At 43.9% G+C, this 12,999-nt stretch overlaps 1 protein-coding gene across 29 annotated transcripts in view; it reads left to right on the top strand.

The window, feature by feature from the left end:
* Nucleotides 1-12,999, top strand: part of LPP (LIM domain containing preferred translocation partner in lipoma) — a 381,390-nt gene that overhangs the window by 284,309 nt on the left and 84,082 nt on the right. For all 29 annotated transcript variants that reach the window (XM_038183924.1, XM_038183916.1, XM_072042613.1 and 26 more), the window contains one exon: nt 11,838-11,961. In XM_038183924.1, coding sequence (XP_038039852.1) covers nt 11,838-11,961 — 124 coding nt within the window. The remainder of the gene's footprint in view (nt 1-11,837; nt 11,962-12,999) is intronic.

Below are 12,999 nucleotides of genomic sequence, written 5' to 3' on the forward strand. Positions count from 1 at the left end.
GACCCCGTGCTCTTCATTCCAAACCTGATCTGGCTTGGAGGTCGCAGGTACTTCTGCAGGACACAGCCCAATCACCACAGAAAAAGCACCTCTGCTCTTATCATCTGGGGCATTGTGACCACAAAGTAGTTCTGTGTTTGAAAAGTGTGCCCCTGGTGGATGTGGGATCACGCAGTAGGTGCAGCAGGGGAAGCAAAGGGCAACCTCTGACCTTTGAACCCTTCACTGGGGAAATCAAGTGAGCCCGTGGGTGTACTGCTGTGCTCTGAGTGCCCTCCCACCCTGATGCCCCAGCAGAAGCACATGTGCATGTATCCAGAAGCATTTGACCAATCCCACCGTCTGAAACCGGTCGTTTTTTGGTTAGCATTGGGTAGTTCTTGTATGGGGGAGCTGACTCAGTAAAATTAGCAGATGCTGATGCCTCACATTTGCTCTTGCTTTCCTGCCTGCTCCCTGTTCTGAGGATGCAGGTAGTAGGATGCATCCTTCTGTTTCGTACTGCTCCATTGCACATCGATCCTCCCTGAGCCACTCTCCTTCATGCACAGGGTGCACACAGCTGGCTCTCCATGGGCTCTTGCCAGCTCTGGAAGCTCCTAGCCATGTTGCACTTTATTCTCTTTCCTCTCTGCCTTGTCACATCCTCTCCTCCAACGCTGGGGTCTGTCTCAAATCACCTACTGCACACTGCCTTCAGAGTGCCCTTCCTCTTTTTGCCAACACTTCTCTCTTCCCTTTGTAGTTCTTCCTTTTTTAATTGTTATTTTTGTGTTGGAAAAGGTTGTTTTGCTCTTTCCCCATGTTTCCAGTGCCCTCATTCTAGCTCTGACTTTGACCTCACTGCTCCTGCAGCTCTTCTCCATGGGCCGTCTCCTTCTCTCTCTGCAAGCAGGATCACCGCAACAGCACAGGCAGCTCAGATCTTCACCCCTGTGCCTGTACATTGCAAAGACGCCTCGAATATTTAATACCCACTGTGAAGCTTCCTGCAGCATTTTTCTGTAGCCTATAAACCCTGCTTCTTTGCCTCCCTGGCACAATTTGACCACCAGGTGGGATGTGCTGGGTCCTCTGCCCGTGGTTCCTTCCAAGGGAAAATCATCCCTCGTCTCTTGCTGCCCTTTGCTCGGCTCCCACCTCCCACTGCTTGTGGGAAATTCCTAAGCAGGGGCAGTGTTTCAAGGCAGGCTTGAAGCTTTTATCTGACTAATACTTAACTGCCCTGGACTGTATTACAGGAGAATTATGACTTTGTTGAGAAATTTCTACTGCTGTGAGCCAAATGAGAGATCATTTTCATAAGTACATTGGATGAAATAAATGATCATCTAGATGACAGGCATTTGCCCTGGCCTTTTCCCCAAGTGCAGTATAGAATTTGGCACCGCTTTGTTCTGAAAATATTATTTCTGATTATCCTGGGGTAATTGATAGTAAAACATATACAAGTCCCTTCTAGAGCAGCAGTGCTCAGGCTATTGAGATGAAACTCACTGGGGACTGCAGCCTTTCACTCTCTCCTGCTTCCTTTCTTGTGCATCGTTCCCTCTGCCCCTGATGGGACTGTTTAGCCTCACCACCTTTTCCCTTAGTGCTAATGTGTCGTATCCTCTGCCTGATAAGGCTCTGAGGAGCGGCTGAAGGAGCTGGGCTTGTTCAGCCTAGAGAAGAGGAGGCTCAGGGGTGACCTTATTGCTCTGTATAAGTACATTAAAGGAGTCTGTAGCGAGGTGGGGGTTGGCCTGTTCTCCCATGTGCCTGGTGACAGGACGAGGGGGAATGGGCTAAAGTTACGCCAGGGGAGTTTTAGGTTAGATGTTAGGAAGAATTTCTTTACTGAAAGGGTTGTGAGGCACTGGAACGGGCTGCCCAGGGAGGTGGTGGAGTCACCATCCCTGGAAGTCTTCAAAAGACGTTTAGATGTAGAGCTTAGGGATATGGTTTAGTGGGGACTGTTAGTGTTAGGTTAGAGGTTGGACTCGATGATCTTGAGGTCTCTTCCAACCTAGAGATTCTGTGATTCTGTGATCAGAGAAGCATCTGCAAGTACATCTAATGCCTCGTGGATGCGGGCTGCACCACGAGCTTGCTGCTGAACACTTTCCTGGGCCGTAACGTAGGCAGAAAGCATTTCATCTGCAAGCAAACTGTCCACTTCTGATGGACACCCCTGTTTCACTAAAAGAGAAAGAGATCTTTGAAAAGTTTTTAATGACTGGTCATTACGATCAACTGCAGTCAGGTAATTTTGTTAAGAGGCCACTGTCATAGCTGGGGCTGGAGATGCGGAGAGGCCAGGGCTTGCTGGTAGAAGTGGTGTATGGGAGCTGTTGCGAGTTACCACTCACGTCCAGGGAGATTGTTCTGCTTGAATTAAATTGCAGATGGTCATTGCAAATGGCACTTGATGGGATGTTAGATGGCTGAGCTGGGATTCAGGCAACTTAGAGGTACCTGGAGAGGGCTCTTCATGAGGAGAATTAATTGTTCTAAATGCAATAAAGCTTCAGTATAAAGCAATTCAGCAACAAAACCATCCAACCATCCACGTAGATGGGATAAAATATAGAGACACTCTAATTGAGGCAGAAATTAGGGAATGAATTCTGATCTTTACTGCTTTACATATTGTCTTGAGCTGTAGCACTGCCCTTTTAATACTCTTCTCCATGATCTTTCACCGCAACGTCCTGAGGTGCAAGCAAATGAGCTGTCCTTTGACTTTGACAAATAGCAATCTATCTTCTCATTACTATTTGCAAATTCTCTTTTCTCTTGCATCACTAGAAAAGGTATCCATCCATTTGGATGTATTTTGTCACCTTCGAAGTGTGGCTTGGCTGAGGAGCCAGGCAGTTATAGGGCTTGGGCAGAATCCAGCTGTCTGGACAGTCTGTTAAATTTCTGCCTTCTCTCCCTTGACTCGGTCACCTGTGAGGCTGAAAGTCAAATGAAGACTCGTACTCAGTGCTTACGCTGTCTGACGTCTTCGGAGCTCCCCATCCGCTTTCCAGAGGAACTCGTGTTGTTAAAAGGGCTTGGGGCCATGCAGTAACCACTTCAAGAGATGCGGGCTGTGCAAACCTAAAAGAAAAACAGCAAAGATCTTGCAACTGCACATGAGGGAAAGAGAAGAGATGATTTGGGGATCAGAACATTGGGATCAGAACAGTAAAACAGAGAAATCTTCCTGTCCTGAGAAAAAGAAGACATTTCGGAGTGCTGCAGGAATATAATTTGCTTTTGCCACACTATTGTTTTAGCTAATATTATTCTTACAGCTTTTATTTATATAACAAGACACCTCCTGGGCAGCTGAGGGGCATGTTGGGAGAGCAGTGTTTCTTTTGAAGACATTATAATCTTACAAGACAAAACGTAGACACATTGAGTGGAAGGAGGCACAACTTGGCAACCAAAGATAATTAATAATAGTTATAATTTGTACTCATTCAGCATCTTTCATTCAAGGATCTCAAAGCATTTTGTAATCATGAGTTCATTGAGGCTCTCAAAGTCTCTTGAGACAGCCAAGCATTATGAAGACCATTTAAAACAGCAGGGTGCAGGATCAGACTGGTTAAGCATATTGCTGAGGATAAAATTCAGGAATCCTGCCCTCCAATCCTGTGGATGCTGAACCAAGTGCCCTCTCTAGTCTGAGAAGCTTTTTTTCTTACTGTAATTTATATATAAATATATATAATCTGTCAATGTTAAGCAAAATGTGTAGTCTTCATTTAAGTCACTGGTGTCCTGGGAAGTGTAATGGCCCATGTCACAGTTGACTAAAAGTGAGACTGCAGATAGTGGGTTAAACACATTTGGTTAACCATTTGTTTGCTGTTATAGTTTTCACATGAAAAAAGCTTAGATTGAAACCTGTCTTGATGATGGAAAGTGATGTGATTTTAAGTTTCTTTGTGTATTAAAACAGAAACCCATTTGCATATTTTAAGTATCTTTTCTAGCATATTCAGGCATCTGGCAAGAAAGCTATATTTAAACTGTTAATACAGTATGAATGCAAGTTTCACATGCAAAATTAGTACCATTAAAATGGTGAGATTTATTTTTCTTTTGAAACAAGTGATGCCCCAGCACTTCTGGTTTTGTTACCCGATAAGGCCCTGCAGCTGGGACAGCGTATTTTTTCAGCGGGCGACGAACCTGAACCGCAGGGCAGGTGGTGCTCCTTGCACAAACACCCTGCCAAACCCCCGGCACCGCCTGCTGAATGGCGGTGAGCTCCCTCGTCGCTGTGGTCCACCAGGGAGGGCCCTGCACCCGAGGCGTGTGTACGCACGCCCATCACGTCGCTTCTCATCGTCTGCGAGAATGGTTGAGCTCTGCCTTGGTGAAGTGCTTTACGAGTGAAAAACTTCAGAAAGAGCAAAGCTCAGTTATTTCCTCGTGGGTTCGGGATGCTTCTGGAAGGATAGGGTTTGGAAGGAGAGTCCTTTTTAAAAGTGGTTTTATTGTGGTGATGAATTGTTCAGGCTAATTGTGTCCGGTGCGAGCAAACCCATCTCTTTTCATCATTATGAATTTTGGAGCATTCTCATTTTCACCAGGTGTGTCCCTGTGCTTGACCTATGAGATAGGGATGTGGCTTGGTTGGTTGGGAAACCACGAGCCACTTCAGGGTGCCAGCTGCTGTGACCAGAGTCCCCCACAGCCCTCTGTCTTTCAGTAGTGCTAGCGTGGATTTACAACAATGTTCTGTACGTCATCTCCCCAGACAAGAAGCCCTAGATGGCACTATGTACCCTGAGGTGTATAGCCATGAGGACAAAAAGCGAATTCAAGCCCATCTACAGCATTTCCCTCTGCAGTTTGGGACTAAGGCTTTGAGACTGTCATCTGCTATGGATGCTTATGGCTTCTGCTCTGAAATGCATATTTTGAGCTGCTGATAGCAGTAAATGCTTAATTAATTAATGTTTTTAAAGGCAACCACTGGAAGCTTACATTATTATGACATCAAGAGTTGGTAAGCAGGCTTTAAGGTCTTTACTGCTGGTGGTGATACATGGGAATGGGAGAGTACATGACTCGGAGCCCAAAGAGATGTGGCAAGGCAAGCAGCTAGAGCAGAATAAACCTTTCTATCTTGAAACAAATAAAAGAGTAAACGTAGGACTTCCTGATCTAATTTTATGAATCAGAATTAGGTCTTACAGCTAAAAATGTAGGGCTAAAACAATGCAGTTTACTTATCCATATACTGACATAGCAGCGATGCTTCATTCTCCCTCTCAACAGTACCATGCAGCTTGTGCCTTGAATTCCTGGCTACTAAAATGTCTACCACCCAAGTAAGTAGGGTTAAGAGGAAAACACGAAACGAAATAGCCCGCTCCCCTTTCTGTGTGAGATAAGCCTTGACAGGTAAAGTGTATTTGTGTAATGATAGAGCCAGGAGGCCCCAGGCAAGATCAGGCACTGCAGCACTTGTTTTTGTATATGCATTTAAGCAGCAACGGGACATTAACATGTAGTGCTGTGTAGGTGTTCTTATTTGAAATGCAGTTTAAATCTGCTGTTTCCGTGTTATCACATGTCAAAGATGCATTACTTGGAGATTTGTTTGTTTTGCATTTCCTAATTAGAAACAGCCAATGTTGCTCCATAAAAGCCTAGCTCATCTCCTGTTAACCCCGGGTATTGTAAACAAACCACAGTGTCCAGCAGGAACAATGACTCTCCACAGCAGAAGTGGAAGCTGTCATTTAACACAATCATGCTCAGCGCAGAAGCGAGCACCAGCCAGCAGTGTTTACAGATTATCCAACTTTGCTAACACCTAGCAGAAACAACCAGCCCTTCCCCATTCAGAACATAAGTGAGAACGTGAAGAATAGCAAGAAAAGCTATTTAGTCTGTTTGCATATAATAGAATGCAAACAATCCAAGGACAAAACAGTCATGCTTGTTTATTACCGCGCTTGATGATTAATAAAGCAGTCTCTGTATAGTTGCTTGCATCACAGAAGCTTGGAGAGCTTTGTAGGCACTGATTAATTAATGGAGAAATATCATTAGACCCGTTTTACAGGGTAACTAAGGTTTATTTAGGGTGATTCTGTTGAATTCAGTATCAATGCACAAAGACCAAGACTTGGTTTTCATAACTGTGAGCTAAAAGCTGGATTTCAGGTAGTCAAAATAGGCAGTCTAATTTTCATAAGGCTTGGGAACTTCTCAGCTATTTAATGACTTTGCACTCTGGCTCTATCATCTGGCTTTTAAAACTACAGACAGGATGCCTGCCCTTCCACCTGTCCACATCCCTATTTCAAAGTGTAGAAAAAAGGAGACATTTGGCCAGAATCGCAGGCTGACCAAGTTAAAGCAGACAGAAGGAATTTATTTGTATTATTATTATTATTATTACCCATATTTTGTGTAACACTGTCACAAGAGATTTTTGAAACGAGAAGCTTAGCAGGATTTGAATAGGACTGGGAATGCGCGTGAATAACTAAGTGAGGATAGAGTTACAATAATGAAGTTTAAAAATAAAGAAAAATATCCTCTAGAGCTTTGGAATAGTTACAAAACTGTCCTATTTCAAAGCATGCCAGTGTTTAATAAATGAGGGCTCTGCTGCCAGAGCTGCCCATTCTGGATTCCTGGTTTGCTTCGGGAAGCGGTGGCAAGGCACGTGGCCCGCGAGGGGACCGAGGGCTTGCCCCGCTCCGGCTCATCCTGGGGGAAAACTCTCTTCTGCCTGTCTCAAAACTTGTGTTTTCAGGCCATTCATGTGGGCAGGAGGTCCCGGGCAGTTGGTGGGTATCCCCTCAGGGGATACAGGGCACCTTCTTCAAAGGGACTTGACAAATGGTTCTCCGAGAAGTAAACCCAGGAGTGTGCATGCGGCAGGAATCTAGGCAGAGTCATCTTTTCAGGAATGTGTATGTACTGGGGCAGCTGTGACTTTTCACTGGGAAAATAAATCAAGAATTAAAATATTTTTTTTCCAGTGCATCTCCTCTGTAAGAGGGTTCAGTTGGCCTTAATTACAGACTGAATTACAGCTGCAGGCAATCTTGATATTTCTTTGGGAGCTCAGCTCATGAGAGATGTGGCACCATGCTGAATTTTTTGGTCTGAAAGTTTGCGATTGTTTTGGACAGTCAATAACTTAAATGAAAAAGTATGGTCTTTGTCAGGCCATTGAACAAAAAATGTGCTGAGATGTTATTTAACTGTTTATTTAACTGATGATCAGTTTTGGTGAGTGAAGTGAAAGGAAAGTGCTAACTTCATGCAGATGAACAAAAAGAAAAAAAAAATGAAAAGGAAAGTAAGTATCAGTGAGAGATGTTTCTGGCTGCTTTTCAATTCCAAATTGGGCTAATTCTACCTTCTGAAAAGAAGATAATTTCCACGTTTCTGTAATTGGGAACACATAATTGAAGTTATTTTCTCTCAGAGAGAAGAAACTTCTTCTACAGCATTTGCAAATGGACAAGAAAAATGACCACATACAGTGTACTCTGAATGATGGCGCATTCATGACAGCGTGATCTTCAGATGCCTTTGTAGATCTTGAGTTGTGATTTTTACCCATTCGGGTAGACCTTTATCCACAGATGGGGAAGGTTTGTGTCGGAGTATGCAGCACACTGCTTCAGCTCCCTTTTCTGGGCAGCAGAGCTCCAGAGACGGCTGATTACCAGTGAGGTCTGGAGTACAGAGCACAAGCCAGAGAAGTGCTGAAGCAAATGTAAACTCCACGTACCAAAATAATTGTGCAGCCATTCCATGCAACTGCTTCTTTTGACCTGGCTTTTTAGGAACTGAACTTTAATGAGGAAGATGAGCCAGATGTTGTTGCAGCGCTTGGAGTGGCACAAGCGATTAACTCACTTCCTTTCGTTTGTAGCAGGAGGTATTTTCTGCCATGGGGTTTAACCCTAGGGACGCTGGCATTTTCCTAGGCATGCCATTAATTAAGCACACAGGGCAATGTTTATTCATGAAAGCATTTGCATCTGCAAAGGCAACCACAGTTGTCATGCTCTACCCCAAGGTTGCTCTGTATTTGATGGCAATAGTTAAGTTTAAATTCAGGTGCTCCTGCTCCCAAAGCAGGGTCCCTCCTTGCAGACCATGGCTCTTTTCTGTTTTGCGGGTCAGTTTGTCATCTCTGATGTTGCTGGGATTAGCCAGAGTGATGCTCAGAGGGTCTGGAAGGCCAGGTTGCCATTTGGCACAGGCCACAGCTCCCTGTAGCTCAGGCAGTGTCCATTAGTGTGTGCATCGAGGCATCATGGAGAAAAGAGAATGCATGAAGATAAGTGTGCTAGATTAGACAGTAAATTGGATTTCTAGACAGCCTTGATCATGGCACAGATCAGGAAAAAATAGAGGAAGTTTAATAAACAACATAGCTCTGTTTTGTAAGGAAAGCCAGAGTTATATTTTTACCCTGACCTAACAAAGGAGGAGGAAGGAAATTGTTTTGCTGAAACAAGCAGATCTAGATCCACTAAGGATACACTTTTTTCTCTCTGTGTGCGTGCATGTCCCAGCAAACTCAACAGCATGTTCATATGCATGAAGTGCATTTTCCTGGAGGCATGTAGCCGGCGTGTGCCATGCTAGGAGAAAAAAGATGTGCCTGGCACTGCTTAAATGTTGGTCAAAAAAGCGTAGCGTTTTAATCAAAATAAGTTAAACTGTTTTCTGACATTGTGGTTCATATTTGTTATTTTTGCTGACTGTGGATACTGGATAAGAAATCTGCCCGGTTTGGAAAAGTGCAATGTAGATAAAATACGAGAGCAGCCTATTTATTGTGTGTGTGAGACTACGTGGTCTCCAAAACCAGAGAAAGTCAGACAGGTCTGCAAACCTGCAGGTTTGTGTCTTTCAGTTTAAATGGCACAGCCGGAGCCCCTACTCAAGCAGACACAAGCGGGCCCCCTGATCTAGAGAAGTGGGAAGCCGGCATGAAGGAGAGGGAGCGGGGTCACACATCACCTGCCGCGGGTGACCCACCAAAGCCTGGTTGGCACCGGGGCCAGGAGGCTCGTGCTGATGGTGTCTGTGTGTGGGGTGCCCTTGGGTTGGAGAACAGCCTGAGCATGTCTACAACATCGAGTCTGGCCCAAGTACTCTGCGGCTGAAGACATGGGGATCGGACTCGCAGCAGCCTGGGCATGGATTTGTTTTTGCCTCAGAGCCCGCGTGTGGCAAATCACTTCAGCTCCACGCATCTTGCTTCCCTTTCTGTGAACAGACGGCAGCTCATGCCTTCTGTTTTGGTCCATTTATGTTATCAGGCCTGAGGGTAAAAGCAATGTTTTAGATGCTGTGTGGACAGAGCCCAGCAGAAGAGGCAGGAGCGTGGTGCTTGCACGTGTTCATGCCACGCTGGTGGTTGCTAACAGGGAAGAGAGAGGGGTGGAAGCCATCACCAGCTTGGGCATATCGTCCTCTCTGTGAAAAGGGAAGGAGTCCCAGTCAATGGGGTGGCGATGGTCATTCCTTTCTGCACGGAAACCGAAAGAGGATGGAATAATATTTTAAGATGCTCAGTTGCCAGATTGATTTCTCAAGCTAATAAATCCTTGGCTGCACTTGCTGTGTTAAAATATATGTTCAAGCAAGATTCACGATCAGCTCTTAGGAACAAGAGAGCAAAGGAAAAAAATGCTGTTCTTCCAAGATTAAATGCTTTATATCTGTCAGCCTTAATTGGCTTATTAATAAACCCTTTTTTTTCAGGGTTATGATATTTATTATTTCTAATGAAACAGTTGTTAACTAGCCTTCTAAAAACAGTCACAAAACACTGGCCAAGGGCATTTGGTTATGCTGGGTCAAGTACCTGGCTCTGAAGCTCTTAGTCATGTGCATGGCCTTATCCACACCAAAATGCTATATCCCACCAAGGTGACACTTACATGGCTTTGAAGGCAAGTGCAATCCTGTGCATCATACAGGCATGTCTCCCCATATGAAGGAAAAAAAAAAAAAAAAGTTGTGGTAACCCAAACACAGCATGGTTGCATTTGTACAATAGAGTTTATGGAGCTGTGTGCGGACATTCAGGATTTCCAGATGTTCAAGAGCTTACTCAAAACAACTGCTAGGCATCTAGAAATCGTGGACTAGGGTACAAAACCCTTGAGTACTGCTCGGGAAAAATTCTTCAGCAGAAAAATAAAACATCCCTGGGAAAACCTGAAGGTATGGTTGGTTCAATCTGTATTCTCAGTCAGGGATGCTGGGCACATGGCAGATAGACCTTGCACAGCCTTCCGGGGACATTCATCCAGCCTGGGGCTTTTTCCAGGTGCCCTTTGTTCCAGGGGACTGTGCCACTCAGCTCCTTTGTGCAATGCTGCTCTGTTAGAGAGCAAGAGATGGGCAGGCAGCAGGTACAGCTGTCCTATTGTGTGTGCACAGCAAATCCAGCACTTCCAAGAAGTGCAGTGCTGCTACGGCACTCCTGGATGCAGCACATGTGAGGTAGGTCAGGTCAACAAGCAAAGGGGGCTGATGGCATGCAGCTTAGCATGGGCCCTAGAAAAATAAATATGACAAGGTCAGGAACGTGCAAGTGTTTGGTTTCTTGGAGTGGATGATTGAAATATTATTGCTAAGCGCCGTTTGGAGACCTCTGCATTGATTGATGTCTCATTTGAAATCTCTTTCTTGCCTGAAAGAAAAAAGGCATAAAAACGTTTAGCTAATTCTCTTGCAGTGCTTTAAAGCTGCTGTTCTTGTTGAACATGACTGGCTCAATAAGGATTCGTCATTTCAGGTGTAGGCTGTGTAAGCTAGGTGGAGGTGGCCGGTGTATTGTTTCTCTGGCAATCTTACGTTTTCTCCCTATGTAAACAGGTAAAGAGCATGAAAAGTGCTTCCTAATAGGCTGATGTTCAGAAGTTTCATATAAAAGGTCCAATCTTTGATGAAGAGAGCAATTGATCAATTAAATAACTTCCTGTACTAAAATACTGCATTTCATAAATAAGTCAGTTTTCCCATGCAAGTCTTTCAAGAAAGCAGTGCACACAAGGAAAGCTTCTGTCAGCATTTTTTAATCCTGAAATGACCGAGTTTCTCGCTGCAGACACCAAACTTAGCTTCTTCTAAGAAACTCTTAGGCATGCGACTATTTCTGTGCTTCTCAAAATATGCCTGTACTTCTGCTGTTTTCCAGGGAGAAGACTCAGTGAGACAGACTTTAAATATTTAATGCCAGCTGTTAGCACATGAAGGCCAAGAGGTCTCAATTTTTAAGCACATACTAAAACCTTTGTATCCCCAGTACTAAAAATCTGTGGACTAGCTCCTGCTCTCGCTAATGTTAACAGCGGGATTTGTGTCAAAACAAACAAGAAGAGAACATAACTAGCAGCTTGGAATTATCTGTCTTTGTCTATATACTCCACCACTGTAGGAATGATTGTTCTAGCATCTCCTCTATTGCATTGTTAAATGATGGAAGCTTTTGCCAAATCCAAACTGAAAAGCTTCCAAAGCCTTTTTTCAGCGCTGGAAAATGTTTGTATCAAGTTATCCTTGGAATAATTTTCTTCTTTATTTATTGCTATGTGCTACCCAGTAGACACCTAATTATGAGGCACAGAGTACTTCTCATTCTAATAGGATATATAGCACTTCACTGGATGTTTTTAGGAGTCCATTTTCATTACATTAAATGGGATGTTTACTTGTATGAATCCCCTGGGTTTTACAAAAAGCTAAAAGACAAAGAATGAAGTTCAACACTGAACAGTCAATAGACCCTTTTACTGTAGGGGAATTCTGTTATACCACATCACAGACTGTTTGTTCTCTGTTTTTTTTAGAGTGGGTATCCGAGCTCTGGACCCGCATCAAGCACTCCTGCCTTCAGGCCTGAGGATGAGCTGGAACATCTGACCAAGAAAATGCTGTATGACATGGAGAATCCTCCCTCTGATGACTACTTTGGTGAGCAGTGCTATGTCACGTTGAATCAGTCTGTCCATAGCCCCTTTCTATATTTACCAGGTTTGGTAGCAGGAAAGCCTGACAGCTGCACTATTAATGTAGTGACATTCCTATTGATAGATTTGCTTTCCATGCTTGGGCTGGAAGTGTAATCATCCATAGGAATTCCTCTGTAATTTCAGTATAAATCTCATGCTCACTTGCTGTATGTTTACAGTCTTCCTGGTTATAAAGCGGAATTTTTTAATGTCTGGTTCATTTTGACACCACCTGTACCCAGCTTCTGTATTACCAGGTTGAATTCAGGTGCTGTATGCTGTACTGCCCACCTGCCCCGTTCCTCCCTTCTCATTTCATCTGCAGAAAGCTTGGCAATGTAAATGCGTTCTGCTCCTGAGGCATGGATTTTCATTTTCTCTATGTTGGCATAGATTAAAAGGAAACTGAGTTTGAGTCAATCGGGTTAGTTTTATATGGACACCCATTAGCCCAGAACTGGGTCCAGCAAATATGAGAAAGACAAATCTGAACTGATTGAGTATAACCGATTGAGCATAACCATGTCATCTTCCTTGCCTGGCAAAAAGATAAGCAGTTGATTTCCTTTTGAAATGGTGTATAACTGAATTATCTCAGACATCTATAGGGATAAAATGCATATCTTACTTCTACAGGAAACACAGGTGGTACAGGCTAAACTCAGCATTAAATTCATGAGACTTGGGCATATTCAATACATCTTGCCCATGTGTTTAGCTTCTTACGGGCTTTGGTGATGGAATTGTTAGGAAACAAACTGCTTTAGTTTGTAAAGTTAAGTGCTAGGGGAGGCCATTCATTTTGTCCTCGTTGCCTTCCTTTATTTCAGCAATTCTGAAAAATTTCATTTAGATTGCCCTGTAGGTCTATTGGTTATAGATTCTGGTTGGCTTAAAGAAACTTCAGTGGTTTTGTGTAATCGAAAAACAGGTAGGACCAAGGTTTAGCTAATAAACAGAATGTGGCAGTGACAAGGATCTGATTACACGAGAAGGTCAA

The sequence above is a fragment of the Anas platyrhynchos genome, chromosome 9 (assembly GCF_047663525.1).
Source record: "Anas platyrhynchos isolate ZD024472 breed Pekin duck chromosome 9, IASCAAS_PekinDuck_T2T, whole genome shotgun sequence".
Taxonomy (NCBI): Eukaryota; Metazoa; Chordata; class Aves; order Anseriformes; family Anatidae; genus Anas; species Anas platyrhynchos.